At 46.6% G+C, this 18,457-nt stretch overlaps 1 protein-coding gene across 2 annotated transcripts in view; it reads right to left on the bottom strand.

The window, feature by feature from the left end:
- The window catches only part of ZMYND11 (zinc finger MYND-type containing 11), a 78,035-nt gene that overhangs the window by 26,573 nt on the left and 33,005 nt on the right, over positions 1–18,457 (bottom strand). For both annotated transcript variants that reach the window (XM_066585318.1, XM_066585319.1), the window contains exons 6-9: positions 11,743–11,820; positions 6,921–7,013; positions 4,247–4,334; positions 359–414 (exon numbers count right to left, since the gene is read on the bottom strand). In XM_066585318.1, the coding sequence (XP_066441415.1) occupies positions 359–414; positions 4,247–4,334; positions 6,921–7,013; positions 11,743–11,820 (315 nt within the window). The remainder of the gene's footprint in view (positions 1–358; positions 415–4,246; positions 4,335–6,920; positions 7,014–11,742; positions 11,821–18,457) is intronic.

Below are 18,457 nucleotides of genomic sequence, written 5' to 3'. Positions count from 1 at the left end.
TCTCCTTGCTCATCTCTGTATACCTCCCTACCCGTGCTTTCCTTTCTGCTAATGACTCCAGACTAACATCCTCCATAATATGAACCTCCCACTTCCACCTCCAAAACTTTTTCCAAGCTGCACCATTTCTCTGGATTGTGCTACACCAGTGAGGTTAATCACCAACACCTACCGTTTTAAGTGAGCCCTAAAATGTCATCTCTTTAGCCTATCACTTCCCCTAATTAGCACTAAAACATGTTTATACTTTACTTATGCAGCGGATTTCCCATTGATTATACGGTAGAGTTCTTACAATGTGTTTTAAAGTTGCACGTGAATTCTATCATCATTAATAACCCGGCACGACCCAGCTTACCTCATGACAAGTGTCCTTGTACAGAACCTTGGCCACATCAGCCTGCTCACTGTCATCTGTAAGAATCACAAAGAGAGCGTGTTAACCGATGCATTATCCCAAGTCACGTCTATAACATTATAGCACCAGAGAACTGTATCCAACCAGCAGCACAAACAGCTTGAAAATGAAATAGGTTGCAAAGAGATGTTACAAGATGGTATTTCCACATGACTCGGGACTACATGAGTGACCCTGTGCCTGGGATGCTATGGTTCTTGCCTAGAACCATGGTGGCTCACCCTCGTGGACTGGCAGAACGTTATGCTACCAGGCACATAAGACAACAGGTTTTGCCTAAAATCTTAGCACTGAAATGGATGAATCTCTCTAATTTATCCTACTCAAGAGCCACATTCATATGTACAATTTTATTTCAGGATAAATACTAGTGCAGTTACTACTGGAGATATGCCATGAAATGGTCTTAGGGCCCATTCACACAGGCAAATTTGTGGTCCGTGTGAAGTCTGTGCATTCCACAGACAGGACAAGGACCCATTATAGCCTACTCCCTACAATCAGCCGTTTGCTGGAGTGATGCACTCATGCACCGAGACGATTTCTGCAGGAAGCATCCAGCCTACTGCAATGGCCTGGCTTAGCATTTCAGGTAAGATTCACATTGAAGTCAATGAAAATTTGGCCTGCAATACCAAACCTGGCCACCGCAGTGGGAACGATGCTGTCAGGTTCCTGCAGAAATCAGCTCAGTGCACTAGTATGCTGGGCCGACAAACAGCTGATTGGAGAGGGCCCCAGACTGCTGGACCCCCAATGATCTACTACTGATGGCCTATCCTATGGATAGGCCATTTAAAGTTTAGAACTGGACAACCTCTTTCAGATTGTTTAGTCTCAGTCTGCACTTTCACACAGTACTAGTAAAAAAGCCCCTGTGTATTCATTACGGCTTTGCACAAAGGGTGCAGGACTCAAATAAGACATCAAGCGCCATAAATTGTGTCCCAATTTTAGTGCAAAAAACTAGCTTAAACTAATCCAACCAGTAAGTTATACAAAAAAGTGTCCTAAGATGCACCAGATTTATCATCCAGCAGAGTCTCTAGGTTAGACAGTCTGCAAATGTGCCAGATTTATCACAAAGGCCCTATTACACGGGCCAACAATCGGGTATGTAAGTTTGTTTGCCAGACTGATGGCCCATGCAAAGTTTTACCGGATCACCCGACAAACGAGCAAACACTTGTATGTCGGCTTATTGTGTCTCTCGTTCACCCAATGAAGAAAAAGGTGCGTTAGCTGCACAGCTGTATGTGAGCAGAGTATGCGCTCCCGACAGCAAGGTTTCTCTATGCTGGGAGAACAATCACCTGATCAATCATTTATCCCGCAGAGAGTCTGAATTGGCTTGTGTAAAGGCTGGGTATAAACGTGCCGCTCTCGCTCGTCAGTACTTGTCTACCGGAGCAAACTGCTCATGTAAAAGGACCTTAAAGAAGTGGTTTCATGACGGGTTTCTCCCATCATGCAGACACTCCAGCAACGACAGTGAATGGTAGCAGGTGACCACACACGCGCCCCTCCACTACATTCACTGCAACGGGACTTCTCGAGATAGTTGACTTTGCCATCTCCAGCTGTCCTATTGCAGTGAATGGAGTGGTGGGGCGCAGGTGCAATCTTTTGAGCGATAATTGTTTCATGTAAATGTGCCCATCTTTCACTTTTCTGCTGAACGATGGATTTCAGTTCGACATGAGATCCATCATTTGGCAGAAGACCTGATAATAAGGACCACACGCTGTGTTCTGCCTGGGGAGCGCTGATTACATTGTCTACGCTGTCAGCCCCGTGGCAGAACAAAGGTAATGAATTCAGAGAACAGCAGGTTGTCTGTTCTCGGAATACAGCTCCCGGCGGCTCACAGGCTACTAATTGGTACGAATAGGCATTAGTAGTGCTTCCTTTGTCCTTACACTGATCTTGGTAATTAAAGCAACCCTCTAGTTTTGGGACAAAATTCTGTCCCAGGACAGGAGAGGGAAAAGGGCATATTACATGCAGTTCTTCTCTGCTGCTTCTACAATCTGCCAGTTTTGGGCCGTGTTTTTGGTCATCGGCAGCAAAGGACAACTGCAAGTTATCATACCCCCTTCCCCTCCAGTCCTGGGACAGACTTATCAAAAAAATAGCGCTGCTTTTATCTATACTAATCTGCAGGGATTACAGGAGAAAGACTTGGTTTCAGTAATAAGGCCCTGCCATAATCCAAGGCTTTCGGTGTCAAATCAGTTCAGACCTGGTTGCACTGTTTACGTACAAATCCTTTAATAAAACTACGGCTCTTGGGTTACATTTTTGGTGAACCCCGTTAGTTGGCATTGCCATCACGAACAAGCATACTAGGACTATGAATCCATTATGGATTTATGAGATGCGCACATCATGTTTGCAGACAGGTACCAATAGATTGCTGCTGGACTACAACTTCTTTTGCTGATAGTTTTGGATTCCCCGTTCGCTAATGCGAGGTCTTCATCCGTGCATCAAGCCCTACCTGGATTCACCTGTGTTCCCTATGGTGGGCAGCTGATTTATAGACAAGGTCAAAACGACTGATCCAGCGCTACAAACTGCTGCCCTATATTGAAATAACAATAGTGTAACTGAATGGGAAGAGCATGGCAGTGCTATATGAGGGTATGGTGCACGGCCCCTGGGGGCCAGGAACATTGATTTCAATTTTATGTTGTGGCCCTTGTAAGAGAGAGAAACACAGTTGCAAAGTTGAAGAGTAGCAGATTAGAAGCAGAAATCCGCTTTCTGTGTCTCCCCAAGTGCTGTCATGTCTGAAGTAAGGAAAGCGTACTCTAAGTGGCCTCCTCCTGCGACGATACATGCATGGATCACCAGTGCAGTCCAGGACTGTCACGATCATCGCAGGAGTAATTCGAAAGACACACATCAAGAGTGCGTGTATGGCAGCAAATCTTACTTTTCTTACTTTATTCATAGCAGAGGTCCTCCAGGACTTGGAGAGATGCAGAAAACTAGACTTTGGTACTCACCGTAAAGTCTCTTTCTCGTCTCATCCATTGGGGGGCACAGCTCTAGAACATTGGGATATAGCTACTTCTCACTAGAAGGTGGAACTAAGCAGAAAAGTGTTAGCCCCGCCTACTCGCTACATCTCTCCTGCTGTCACCGAGCTAATCAGTTTTGTAGCAAGCAGTAGGAGCAGCCAGGAGGCAGTACACACAAAAAACCCCCAAAAAACAGTTAACACCCTGTTTCGCAGACCGTGCAAAGAAATAGGTCTGCCTCCTACAGACACTAAGCTAAAATCGAGTAGCTCCTTGATGGCAGGAGAGAGATGGCGAGTATGCTTTTCTACTTAGTGCTGCCTCCTAGTGACGGGTGACTATATCCCATGGTCTAAAGCTGTGTCCCCCAATGGGACGGATGAGTAAAATGGATTTTTACTTCTCACATGCTAATCTTCAACTTTGCAATTGGGTTTTTCTCTCTCTCTTAGAAGGGCCACAACACCAAATTGGAATCCATGCTCCGGGGGCCCCCAGGAGCCCATGCACTTTACCATCATGTAGCGCATACTTGCCTTTCTATTCAAGAACGCTATTGTTTTTTTCAATATAGGACACCGGTACTGAAATATAGCTCTGCTCATCGTATTGCAGGGCAATTGGTCTGCATCGTAGCCGCACTGCATCGTACCCGTCTGCAAATGAGACATTATCAAAGCCCATTGAGAGAAAGAGAGGGGGCAGCACCGCCCTGGACCGAAATGTTTATTAACATCCTAAAGATGTGTCTTTTTTTGAGTAGATGTTCTCTGCTGATAGGATAATAAATAAAAGGCATTACCTCCATAAAAAATAATGGTGTTGTGGAGGAGAAGCTGAGCGTCGGCTTTGAACTCTTCATAACTCTTATACTTTCCTTCACTTACTTTCTGGAAAAAAAAAATATTAGTCAAGTAAAAGATCTGCAGGGGGGGAAAACTGAAGTCATTTCATTGTGCTGTAAAAAGAAGAAATATGTGTAATCTGCCCCTCAGAACAGGAAATGGAACCATCCTTCAGTGTAATTATCATCCAGACGACACCAGGTGTTCTGCAGAGCACGGACTTCATCAGGGGAAGGGCTGCAATGTAAGAGGCAATAAGACAAGCGTACATTGTTCATATATATATAGGAGTGAGCGAGGAATACTCCGTCACTGGGAGAACTTAAGGCCCATTACACACAAAATTCCTATTGAGCGATAATCCTTGTGTGTAAATATGTGCCCATCGTGAACTTTTCGTCCATCGCTGACTTCAGGTCCGCATTAAATCCTCGTCTCTCAGTATAAGATGGAGCGTACGCTGAGTTCTCCACCGGCAGCGCTTATAACATTCTTTAACAGCTGCTGTCCCACTGGAGAACAATAGTGATGTATTTAGAGAACAGACCACCCGCTGTTCTCTAAATGCATGCAATGAAGTACTATAGTGGTTATTTATTAGCCCATTAGTACCTATGCAAAATGATCGCTTAAAACTATCAGTTTCTGACAAACTTTGAGCAATCACCTGTGTGTGTAAATGCACCTTTACAATAAACCTGCTGCTCTTTGCAGGAATAATGGCAGTCAGCCCATACACTGACTAGCCACTTTATTAGGGACCCCAGGCCTCTCACGATTGGGGCTTCATTATATGGAAATTGGACCCGTGACTCTACAGTGCAGCATAAAATCACATTTTCAGTGTGAATCCACATTAGATGGGAGAATGCAGCGATCGGAGTGATTCCAACAAGGCCGAGTCATCACTGCAACATGTGGCACAAGAACAAGCGAAATAAATGTGTAGTTCCGCGCTCTTTATATGGCTAAGATGTACAAACAAATAATCTTTTTCTTATATTGTGACACAAGCACTTACTTCTTCCGGAGGTCTCCTCCTTGGAGACATGACAAATGGCCGACACAATGCAACGCGTTTCGGGACAACAGCGCCCATTTTTCAAGCATTGCATTGTGTCGGCCATCTGTATTATGTTTTTGTGTTTGTACAATAAAATTAGTGTTCGCTAAATCCTGGAGGATTGTGACTCGGACATCCCGTCGGTGGTGATATCTTAAGGCTCTCTCATCCAAAAAAGGGGGCTCTCTAAGGAGGAGACTTCCTGAAGAAGTGCTTCTATCACAATATAAAAGAGATTATTTGTTTGTACATCCCATCCATATGAGGAGCGCAGACTTACACATTTATTTTGCTTGTTCTGGTTATTTTCCTGGGTTCCTGCGGCTCGCCAGCGGACTCCATCTGGTTAAAGGAAGGGATTTTCTCTGGACAGACTTTGTTGTGGAGGGTCGATTTCTGAGGTGCAGCGGTCAGTTGCCCCTTTCTGGGGGGAGAGATCGCGAGCACCAGGTGAGTCCCCTCTACTTTATTAATATATTGAAAATTGCATACCCTAACGGCTATTCCGGATATATATTTTGATTTTCCTGTGACGTGAGAGTGAGTGAAAACGCACCATTATGGAACCAATGACTTTCAATGGTTTTATTCTCATTTAAGATGTTTTCACTTCTGCGATGCTGCATGAAAAATGCTGCGGCCCAATGGAAATCGATGGGAGAACATTGCGATCCCCTGCCGTGACTGTGACAGCTGCAGCAGGGAATTCCTTCAGCCTCGCAGGGATGTGAAGCTGTCACATCCACGGGTTTCCAGATGTTTTCCGTGGGGCCAGCAACAGCGGCGCCAGCACCATTGAAAACAGTAGGAGAACATCGTGATCTCCTGCCGCCGCAGGAATGTAGAGAACCCCGCAGGGATGCGAAGCAGTTTCCTTTTGAAAACGCCTCGCCAGTGTGCAGACGCCCTTAGACCACTCTTACACAAGCGTTTTACAGCGTGCCGAGCTGCGTTTGAGCAAAGAGTTGTAAGAGGTTGGTAAGTTGCCGATTGCTTGATAGGCTGCCTTTACACGGGCGAGAAAATTCGCATAAGATTTGCGAGTTGTGAGATGCACAAAGATGAACCCCCCTTTTTTCTTTGAATGGGGTCATACACACAAATGGCACCGCGATGCAGGAAACAAATTGTGGCACGCTCTATCTTTGTAGGCATCTCGCATCGCAGAGCCCATCGTTTTCAAAGGGCTGTCGGTAGCATCGCACCACATGCTAATTGCACGCAATGCGATGCGTAGTCTCCCATTGGAAACAAGGATAGAAAACTCTGCGATCCTCCGTCGCGGCTGTCAGGGGATGATCCCTGAGATGATGCGGGGCTGTTTTGACAGAAAACCGCCTCACATGCACGGGCAATTAACGCGGTAGGAAGTGCGATATGAGGTTGTGATTCACAGCATCATATCGCACCCACCCATGTGAAGTTAGCCTTTAAAGGGGGTTTTCCAGGACTAGAAAAAAAAAAAGTCTGATCTTTTTTCAGAAACAGTGCCACGTCTGTCCAGAGGCCGTGCCCAGTATTGCAGATCATCTCCATTCACGTGAATGAGCATAACTATCTATACATACCTCGTTAATAGTGGAGACATCGATGGCTGTGTGCACCAACCGTCTGTACATGGGATGTTTACTGTCTTTTCCTTTCTTGTTCAGTTCAATGGCCTGAAAAATAAATGGCTTCCGTGAAAAACCTGTTTTTTCCATCTGCAGAAAGTATTTGACAGTCCGGCTGTGTTCATACAATCAATGAGAGTTCGAGCTTCATCATTACGATGACATTAAGGCTGGGGAGCCTGAGCCCAGCGCACCTCTTACAGTATAGCACAAACTAGCTTTCGATGTAATGGTATAAATGTGAGCCGAGGGGCCAACCACATCGTCGTCTGTTGTGTCTGTTTTACATACAGATTTCGGAAGTGCGTCCCGGCCTGAACGCAAAACTCGAAGCATTATATGCAGTTCCGCATCAGCTGATTAGTGGGGATCACAAGCAGATCTTCTAATCGGTGACCCGTCATCAATAGTGTCTTACCTGGACACCCCGTTAGGGTGTGCGCTCACGTCAATGATGCTGGTGCACATTTTCTCGTGGATTTTGGTGCGGATTAATAGCAGATTTCACCACTTCAATCTAATTTCAACTGAATGGCTGCAGATCCGCACCACAATCCGTAGTAAGTCAGCTGTGTGAACGCATGCTTAGGGCCCGTTACATGGGTGTATTTTCTGTCCACATTTCTTTTTTCACGGACTGACTACGGACCATTGAATTTAACTGTTGTTAACCCTTTCCAATCCAATTTTAGTTTCATGGTTTCCTAAAAGGCTTTCTCTTTTTGCTGTTATACAACAGTGCCATCTGCTGGCTAAAACCAGTGTGTGTGCGCCAGAGAGGCTCCGACAGCGGAGTGGCTGGAAATAGACGGTAAGAATACCCTGTCGGACGTCTTCTGACATTGGAGCTGTACAAGCTTCAATGAGAATGTAGGAAGACGTCAGACAGTGGATTGGAAAGGGTTAAATGCAGCATGTCTTATTTTGATTGTGGACCAAAATTGACCATGAAAGTCTAAGGCCTCATTCACATGGAGGTATGCAGTTTTGGTCCATAAAGATCATACTGTGATGTATGTGCGGTTTTGATGCCTTTGGGTTTGTATGGACGTCTTTATGTCTGCGTTGCATCCACATATCCCATACAAAGAAAAAAAGGCCGTCTGATGTCACTTTTCTTTCACCGTCTCCAGGCAACATGTGTAAAAAAACTCAGTGAATTCACATGTGACATCTGTTTTCTCTGCATTTTTTTTTTACACTCCCATAGACTTTCATGGGTGATTTTGCTCCGTGATACAGATCAAAAGAGGACATGCCGCAATTTTTTAAAAATGCGTAATAAATGTACGCCTGAATATGCCAATTTAATTCAATGGGTCTGTATTCAATCCCTAAAAAATACAGACTGAACATGGACAGAAACCATGCCCATGGGCCCTATGGGAGTGTAAAAAAATAAATAAAAAAATTGCAGTGAAAGGACGCATTCAGACGACCGTATATTGGCTGAGTTTTCACGCCGGCCGATATACGGCGTCTCTCTCTGCAGGGGGAGGAGGCTGGAAGAGCCGGGAGCAGTGCTCTGAGCTCCAGCCCCCTCACCGCCAACTCTCCACCCGCTCTCCGCCCCTCTGCACTATTTGCAATGAGTTGGAACGGGGGCGGGGCTACGTTTCGGGAATTAGCTCCGCCCCGTCCCGCCTCTCCTCATTGAAAATAGTGCAGGGGGATGGAGAGTAGGCAGAGAGGGGGCGAAAGCTCAGAAGACTGCTCCCGGCTCTTCCAGCTTCCTCCCCCTGCAGAGAGAGACGCCGTATATCGGCCGGCGTGAAAACCCAGCCGATATACGGTCGTCTGAATCCAGCCTAAAACTGATGTTACATGCATATTCACTGCATTTTTTATGCAGGTTGCCAGGAGACTGGAGAAAAAGTGACATCAATTGGGCTTTCTCATTTTGTTTTTTTTTCGTGTGTGTGAAAAATACAGTGAATATGGTGCAACACGTATGTAAAAAAAAAAAACGTACATACATTCCAAAAAACACGCACGCAGACAGTAAGAAAGCGGCCCAAAGTATACCGTGTGAATGACGCCTTACAGAGCGGATTATACAGAAATATAGACATCAAAAATAGTATCGCCAGCATGAGAGTAAAGCAGAAGATCAGAGATTAAACATCAGTCCTTCCAGTGGGCCAGGAAGGCCGGGCGTCCCCAGCGTTACAGCGCAGGCTTTATGGCCTTGCATCAGGAATATTGTGGTAGACACCGGTCACAAAAGTTAGACTGTCAGGCCCAATGTCCACGGGCGGAATTAGTGCAGGAAATCTGCAAATCAAGCCGCCCATAGGGCTACATGGGTGTCCGCAAATGAAATAAAGAATGTGGATTTGATCTGTGGACCTTTTGGTCCGGAAGGAAAAAAAATTTGCAGCATGCTCCGTATCAGTGCGGCATCCCGAACGGACCGCTTCCATTGAAGTCAATGGAAGCCGTCTGATCCGGAGCCCGTCCGCTACTGAATTGCAAAAAGGCTGCGGATTCCACAGGAAAGGAGATTTTTAAAAATTCTGTACTGCGCAGTCTGACGGCGAGCCGTGCGGACTATCCGCAGTACAGGAAACCCGGAAGTACAAAGGTTTGCGCAGATACCGTCACCTGCCCGCAAAAGGTATGCAGGGTCAGGTTCTGCTGCGGGCTCCCGCACGCGGAATCCGACCCGCCAGAGAAGATGAGGCCTTAAGGTCACTTGCATCAGCAAATAAATGGAGACCCTCCCACCTTTGGGCTTTGGTAAGATAGGTCAGCCAGAGAGAAGAAGTCCACAAAGTGCCTTAAAGTATAACTAAAGTTTTTCAAACTTCAGGCCTGTCGGCTGTATCGATCAGTGGTGGACTGGGTGCTGAGACCCCCACCAATTACTAAAATGAACAGGTAGAAGCGGTCATGTGAGCGATGTGCAGTTTGGAGGTTTCCAGCTTTGCAGGGAGCAGTGTATGTGCTCCACAGTAAGTCTATGGAGCCTGTACACCGCTTGCTGACAACAGCCAGAAGGCACAGCGCTCACATCAGTGCTTCTGCCCATTCATTATAGTGATCAGTGGGGGAGTCTCAGCACCCAGTAAACATCAATTAAAACGTCTGACATATCACTAGGAGATGCCCGAAGTTTATAAAAACTTTAGTTACATCTTAAGAGTCAACAGAGAGAAGGAATTAAATTGGCCTCCTAAAGAGGAAAACTGGTCCAGAGCTTGCAAGAACAAAATGCCTACTAACAAGTGAAGCACAAACACTCAGTCTATGATGGCCTGATAAAGGGGTTTTGAATGACTTGACATTGATGACTTATCCTTAGGATAGGCCATCAATACCAAATCAGTAGGGGTCCTGGCACCTTCACAAGTTGGCTGTCCCCTTCAGCATTTACCAGGCACAGCCCTGTAGATTTTGTAGTGGCTGTTTTTGGTATGGCAGCTCAGTCTAATTTACTTCAATTTGAATGGGCTGCAGATCTCTGCAGTACCGGGAGCAGCCACTACCAAAAGTATGGAGCTGTGTCTAGTAAACCATAAAGGGGACGCTCAGTGGTAACTTCAATCAGCTGATTGGGGTAGAGGGGTAACAAGAGTTCGAAGTTACATAGTTGGAAGTTAAAGGGGTTGTATCAAGATACACAAACCCTTTTGAGAATGCATGGCTTAGGGAAATCTGCTAATTGCCCCAAGTCCCGCTCTCCGCCGCAGGAAAAAAAAGTAACATTACAGAATGGCCAGTCACATGTAGTGTTGAGCAGACCAGAACAGTTGAACCCTGTTTGGAGTCAAACTTTGCAAAAAAAGTTTGTTGCTAACTCACTAAAATTTTTCTTTTTCCTTATTTTTAAAAACATGCAGGAAGAAGGATAAATAAGAAATGAAAATAGAGAATAAGTATATACAAGGACGAAAAAAAAAATCTTTTTTCCTCTTTTTCTTTCACTTTTCCTTTTTTTCTTATCGCTTTTCCCTTCTCCTCATTTTCTTCATTAACCTTGCCTAAAAAAATTGCTCAAAAGCACTTAGATACACTCCTAGGTGACCGAAAAGTGTTATACAGGTCTTTAAGGCTCCTAGACAGTGTTCTGCACCAGTTCTCAGGTTACTGGGAAAGTTCAAGTTTGGTTCATACTAGTTTGAACCAAACCAAACTTTTTGCCCAAATTCGGTGAAAAGTTTTCTCAGCACTATTCACATGCATTGCTAAGCAGCACTCTGTTCTGGAGGATATAAAGGGGGTCTGTAGTGAGGGACCCTGCTGTATGACATTCATATGCCCTAAAATGGTCATGCCATCTTGATCTAATCCTCTTCGTCTGACATTCTGCGCCGCAGGCTCCGAATGGAACCTCCAGTGCTTTACTATTAGACTTTTATAGCCTTGCCTTGTAATAATGGATGGAGCTGGGAGGCCCAGAAATCACTATCCGGCTACTGATTTCTATCACCAAGCTTTCAGGTTTAATGAACAGCAAGCGATTAGTATAATTAGTTATGAGGTACAGCAGCCACCTCTGCGCACCGCCCCGGTCATCTTATCTTACTCACGCTGCATGCATATTCTCATGATGGCCATAGACATTAAACAAAAGTAGGCTGCGGAGAGCTGACAGTTCGGGCAGGAAAGCTATACAATCCGCAAGACATTTGTAAAGGCGTAAACGGCGGCGAGTGATGAAAGCGCGGCATAAACAATAACAACACATGCATATGAGAACAGCAGCGGCTCCGGCAAGAAGTGATTACCATGTGCGTGAGACGGGGAATCAGCTTACTCTAGAAGTAAAACCTACCCGCTCCTTCATACGGGACACAATGAATCGCAGGTATTTACCCATCTCCTGCTTGTTGCCGTTTTTCTTCTTCATACTCTGAAGAACAAAAAAAAAGGAGAAGTAAAAGGTACTGGAGTCTCAAGCAACCTACAGAAGGCATATACTAATGTGTGCAGATAACAGGGCTAATATATCACTGCAGCATGTAATACAGAATGCGAGAGATGGTAACAGCAAGCGCTATGTTGGCAGATTCAATTTAGGGTCTGTCCATATTCGACTTGCACTGAATAGCCCCTTTATTAGAGACCCCGACCTTTTGACGTTAGGAGCTTCCCTGTATGGGGATTAGAGCCGGAGTGCAGCGGATCAGTTCCAGTGTGTTCACATGCTGCCTCCACAGTGCCACCTATTGGAAGGCAGCGTTCCTTCAAGCCAAAGATAGACTCTTTATACAAGCCTTGTAACAATGACTGGGAATTAAAAGCAAAGCCAGACTTCATGTACAGACAGCTGTTTCAGGTAATTATGGCTTGAAGGAATGCTGCCTTCCAATAGGTGGCACTGTGGAGGTATTATTCCATCTCCCTTATTTGCATATTACCCAGAGGAGCACGAATGGCCTTTTGAGCCTCCTCACTCACCGTCTAGGTGCTCTCCCTAAGGAGAAAAGATAGAGTTTCTGACCCACATGTTGCCAAAATGCTGTGGATTTTTCCCAGTGGAAAAGTTTACTGACAAAGTGAATGTGATTAAAGCAAATGCCATTTACATGTAGAGGAAAAACACCTCTCCTGTAAGGCCGCCTGCAGACGAGCGGGTCAGATCCGGCGGCAAGAATTCTTGCCGCGAGACCCGACCCCAGCGCCTGCAGGGAGGAGCACATACTTACCTGCGCCCGGCGGCCCCGGCTCTTTCACGTGCTGGCTGCCGGCGCATGCGCAGACCGGAGCCGGCAGCCGGGTGAGTGACGTTTCTGTGCGGGGCTCACAGAGCCCCGCACAGAAATAGGACATGCCGCGGTTTGTTTGCTGCGTGAGATTTCGCGCGCTCAAACCGCGGCCATCTGCATAGGAGTGCGTATTGTAATGCAGTCCTATGCAGGCTTTCAGTGGCGGAAATCCCGCCGCGGGATTTCCGCCCGTGTGCAGGCGGCCTAACTGTAACCGGAGGAGCAGATGCAGAAATGTCGCAACAAAACCTCAGCCTTTCCGCAAAGTGGCAACACATCTCTCGATGGAAAAATGCAGCAATCTAAGCGACTTCCAACGAGGTCTGGTCATCGGTGCCAGGATGTCACTGTCAACCATGTGGGGTTTTCTTGGGTAACAGTGTGGAGAGTATACTGGGCATGGGGTGATTGAGGAAAAACATCCAGCAAAAGGGGATCCTGTGTTTGGAAACAACTCGTCACTGAAAGGGGTTGGAGGAGGATGTCTGGAATCAATTTGACCAACAAGCGCTGCATAGTCAAGAGCAGCCAAGTACAACACCGCTGCTTCAACTAACGTGCCTGAAAACACAACTCGTTGTTGCGTAGCACTGATGGGCTATAACAGCAAACGACCAGTTCCAGCGCCATTGTGTCTAAGGCCCCCTGTCCACGCACATGTATTCGCCGGCAGTAAACAGCCGGCAAATCACACCGGCCGACGCTTTCCATAGCATTGCTATGGAAAGCGCCGGCACCTGTCCATGAGCGGAGAATCATTGCGATTCTCCACTCGCGGTGGACAATTCACTGCATGCTGCGAATTGCCCCGATTCTCCGCGGCCAGCCTATTTATTAGATAGGGCTGACCAGCGGAGAGTCGGCAGCGTCTCCGCCGCGGGACTTTGCAACGCCCATGGACAGGGAACCTAAGAGATAGACGATACTCCAGTGGGCAAAAGACAGGAGAAACTGGATCACTGGGCAGCGGAAAAACATCTCTTGGTCAGATGAATCCAGATTCCTGTTGCCCCGTGCCGATGGGAGGTCAGAATTTGGCACAAGCAGTATGAATCGATGACCCCTTCCTGCCAGGCTGGAGTGAGGAAGGTTTTCTTGGCACACCCCGTGTCCTCTGACACCTGTGGGTGGAGGCCATGATGAACTGCTGCAGTTCTGAAGGCTCCAGCTACTAGATGGGGTCTCTAATAAAGTGGCCATTCAGTAGAGATGTTCAGTTCATTTCAAGTGCTGACCCCAGAACCTTAAATGAACTCTTCAGACAGTTGTCAGACAGGGCGGAGCGGCAGGAAGGGACCTGAATGGGCAATCAACTCTTTGTTGAGGCTTGTAGTAAAGCGTGCCGTTTAACGTGGTTTTCCGCAACTCGTAAAAATTTTTTTTTTACGAGGATGGAATGGTGGAAAAGAAAGAAAAAAACACCATACTTGTCTCATCCAGTGAGCCGCCCCTCTAAGCCCTTGAGACCTAGTGCCCTCATCTGTGGTCATGTGCTGTTCATTGTGCATGTGACCACTCAGCCCATCATAGGCTTCAGCACTAGACGTGGCAGAATCACTACTGCAGCCTGTGATTGGTTGAGCGGTCACATGGCCACAGCCGACATATCTTCTGGGTTTGGAGGGTGTGAACTGGGGCTCAGGTGCTGGATGAGGAGCCGCTGAGGAGGGAGAGTATGACCCTTTTGTTCTTTATTTTATACCATTCCATGGCAGTAAATGAGTCCAGAAAAACCCCTTTACATTCTCTTCTCCTTCGCTATATGTGTACACACACACACACACACACACTTCCATGACTCCAGATGATGACTAAAATGGTCACCAATGCGCCCTAGAATTTGCAAATGGATAAAATCACAGAGGTGAGGAAAAAGAAAAAAAAACACATATTCACTGAAAAAGCCAAAAACACAATACCTGAAGGTCTGCAAAGCAGACACGGTCGCCATAGGCACGATCGCCATAAGGCAGGCACAATCGCCACCGGCACAATCGCCGTAGGGCAGGCGCAATGGCCTTAAGCCCTGAAGATATGTAGTCAGCCAGACAATAATGTGTGGAGGAGCAGCTTGTTCCTGGCAGGCTAATATGCAGTGGCGGTTGGCGATTGTGCCTGCCTTATGGCGATCGTGCCTATGGCGACCGTGTCTGCTTTGCAGACCTTCAGGTATTGTATTTTTGGCTTTTTCAGTGAATATGTGTTTTTTTTCTTTTTCCTCACCTCTGTGATTTTATGTAATTTATTGTGAGTTAGCGTAGGTACTGACGGAAGCGGTGTGACCTCGACGCGGTCCGTCAGCCTATGCGTTTTGGCCAAAATGCAGTACCAACACCCGCATTTTATTAGTATGCATTAGTACTTTTGTATGTAGTTTGCTAGTTGGTGGGGGAGCCCAAGATGTCAGCCAGTGTGGCCCACCTTGGAGATACAGGGCAACCCGCTGTCATATCAGCCAGGGTTGATATCCTGTATGGTGGGTCACCATCCATCTATGGCTGGCATCTTTGGTATCGTTCACATGTGCAGGCTATTAGTATATGCAGTCACTCCTCCCCAACCTGGGCTGGGATGAGTGGGTGACTGCATATTAGCCTGCCAGGAACAAGCTGCTCCTCCACACATTATTGTCTGGCTGACTACATATCTTCAGGGCTTAAGGCCATTGCGCCTGCCCTACGGCGATTGTGCCAGTGGCGATTATGCCTGCCTTATGGCGATCGTGCCTATGGCGACCGTGTCTGCTTTGCAGACCTTCAGGTATTGTATTTTTGGCTTTTTCAGTGAATAAGAATTTGCAAATGGCAACAAGAATTTACCCCATCGCCATTTGTGACTAAATCCTGCTGCTGCTGTGGGTTTTCCTCCTTGGCATTACCAGATGCGCCGCACAATAGAGGCAGGTATTTCCCATGTGCCCAACACACATTGTGCACCCAGATGCTTCTGCCAAGCCGCCCTGACAAAGGGCTTTAACCCATGCAACGTGACAGTTTGGGCGCTCCTGTACTCGGTGGAGGGACGAAGCTCCAGCAGTCTCCTCCTGCATCTTGAAACATCCCGGAGTGCAGGTGAGCTCTACAGAGCCTTACCCCTCTCAACCCCTACTACACATCCTGCAGCCACTATAGCGCCATGGGGCACAGCGGGGCACTTAGCAAGTAGAGTGGGGAAGATAAATACTAAACAGTGGGGAAGGAGATGGAGCATCTGAGCTATATGCTGGTGAGGGAACATTCTGAGACACATGCTGCACAATGCGTGTGTGGGGGTATAGTGAGGTACATGTTGGAAAGTGGGTGGGGTATAGTGGTATATATGCAGTAGATTAGGGAAAATATAGTAAGCTACGTGCTGACCAGTGTGTGGAGAGTATAGCAAGATATATACTGAACTGAATAGTGCAGAGCTCAATATGGAGACCAAAATGGTCACCACATCCCAGATTTTGCAAATGGCAACAAGATTCTACCTCGGCACCATTTGTGACTAGTTTCACCACTGCACGACAGGCTTAGTGAAACGAACAGTATATTGGGGCGCCGCACTTTGGATATGTAGACTACTGGGAAGAGGGCTTTGGATAATCATACTAAGGAGGGGTAGGGCACCGAGCTTATATATTATTTAAAGAAAGACTTCCTGTGCTGTACTATATGTACCTAAATATGGCGAGTATTTTTTAGTCCAGAGCACCGACTTAAATCACACATATCCTAAAGGGGGTTTTCAGGGCCAAGATATTGATGACCACTCCTCAGGAAAGACAATAAATATCAGATTGGTGAGGGTCTACGGCTCGGGACCCCTGCCGAACAGCTTCTCTGGCCTGCAATCTTTTGTCCATCAGTCACATGGCATAAGAGCAACTTAGTCCCATACCAGTGAATGTGACTGAGCCACTATACTGGGCACCGCCACTGTAGTGGGCACCACCACCTTACAGTGTACAGCTCTGTGCCTGGTATGCAATGAAAGAGCCGATTGGCAGCAAGCAGCGGATCCCACCGATCTGATGTGGGTGATCTATCCTAAGAAGAGCTCATCAATATCCTAATTCCAAAAACAAAAAAATAATCCTTTAATACATTTACTCCTGTAGGTTACATTAAAGAGACCCCCTGGTTTTGGGAGAAAATTCTGTTCCCAGGACTGGAGGGGCAGGGGGTACATAACCTGCAGTTCTTCTTTGCCACTCCTCTGATTTGCTGATTTCGGGCCTGGTTTTCGACCGTCCAAGATGCCTGCCAACTGTCCAAACCCCTGCTATCCGGACCAGAAGAAGGAGCCGCTGCCAGTTCCTCTTTCCCCCCTCCACTAACTCATTTCAATGTGATCATACTGACAGGACCGGATGCCGTGTAGCTTCACTTCTACCCCCCACCCCATTAGATTATAGGATGGATGGGGCAGAAGAGAGGATAAGAGATGTGTTTTACATGGGACTGTATATAGAAGGGGTATGTTGAGGGACTGAAAGAATGGGGAGGGTTCAGTTTTTTACATGGGACTTTAAGAAGAGATGACGGGAGGGAGAGTGGCGTTTACACTGGACTGCATGTTGGGTTTGAAGGGGGTGGGGGAGATCTTTCTTTGCATGGGTCTATATAATGGAGGGGGTGAAGTGAGGGAGAGTCTGGTTTTTATATGGGACTGGATAATTGAGGAGTTAGTGGAAGCACTATAACCAAAGGGGCCACAGGGGGTCACTCTAACTAAGTAGGGCCACAGGGTGGGGGGGCAGTATATCTAAGAGTGACCATTTACTATGGGGGTAACTGGAAGGGGAATTGGGGGTATCAGCAGGATAGGAAGAGTGTGCAGAGGTAAGTCGTAGCTGGTGATGGCGGTCTGGGCTGAGATAGAGAAGTAAAACAAAAACGGATGACACCTGTGATCAGTGTGGGTCACTGTGTACAACTGGTATCCTGGCTTATAAGTATTAAAAAACCCCCCAAAAAACACTGTGTACCCCGAAATGGTATAAATGTAAACATCAAGTCATTCTGCAAAAAACAATCCCTTGCGCTGCTTCGCTGATGACAAAGCTATGGTTTTCAGAATATGGCGAGTTAAAGAGTAACGGCACTCTTCAGAAACTTTGGAAGTCTCAGAGAGACATGTCAAAAGTTTTGATCAGTGAGGGTCCCGCTGATCACTAGAATGAGGGCGCTGCAGCGCTCACCCAAGCGCCGTGCCCCTTCATCTATCTTCGCTGCTTTTCAGCTCCTCCCGACAGCTGAAGATCAATGCATAGAGGTCTCCACCAATCAAAAAACTTTTCAAAGTTTTCTGAACAGTGCGGCTACTCTGTAAGTGCTCTATGGTGCAAAAGTCATAAGAAAAAAAGGAAAACTATCACTGCAATCGTATCATCATTCACGTAGAATCATAATTATGCGTCTAGTTTTAACCCTCATCACAAGGGTTTGCTGGACCTTCATTGGATGACAGAGCCAAGTAAGTGGACCTTTAAAAAAAAAAAACTAGTTGAGCACCCCTGCACTATGGGGATAGTAGTCTGAAGAATGCATCAGCCAATCGGATTGCTGAGAACAGGACTCTGAACCAGAAGACTGCAGAGAACTACAGGTAATGTAACGCCCCACCACCACCAGTCCCAGGACAGACTTTTGTCCCACACCGGAGGGTTGCCTTAAATGTACTACTATAGACTATATATATATATACTATAGACTATATTCCATGGTCTGTGTGCAGTTACGGATCAGAGTATCTCTTGTGTAGGAGTTCTGCGCACACGTACATAGGTTACTATGC

Source organism: Eleutherodactylus coqui, chromosome 12 (assembly GCF_035609145.1).
Source record: "Eleutherodactylus coqui strain aEleCoq1 chromosome 12, aEleCoq1.hap1, whole genome shotgun sequence".
NCBI lineage: Eukaryota > Metazoa > Chordata > Amphibia > Anura > Eleutherodactylidae > Eleutherodactylus > Eleutherodactylus coqui.
This window is presented reverse-complemented; position numbering and strand designations above follow the sequence as displayed.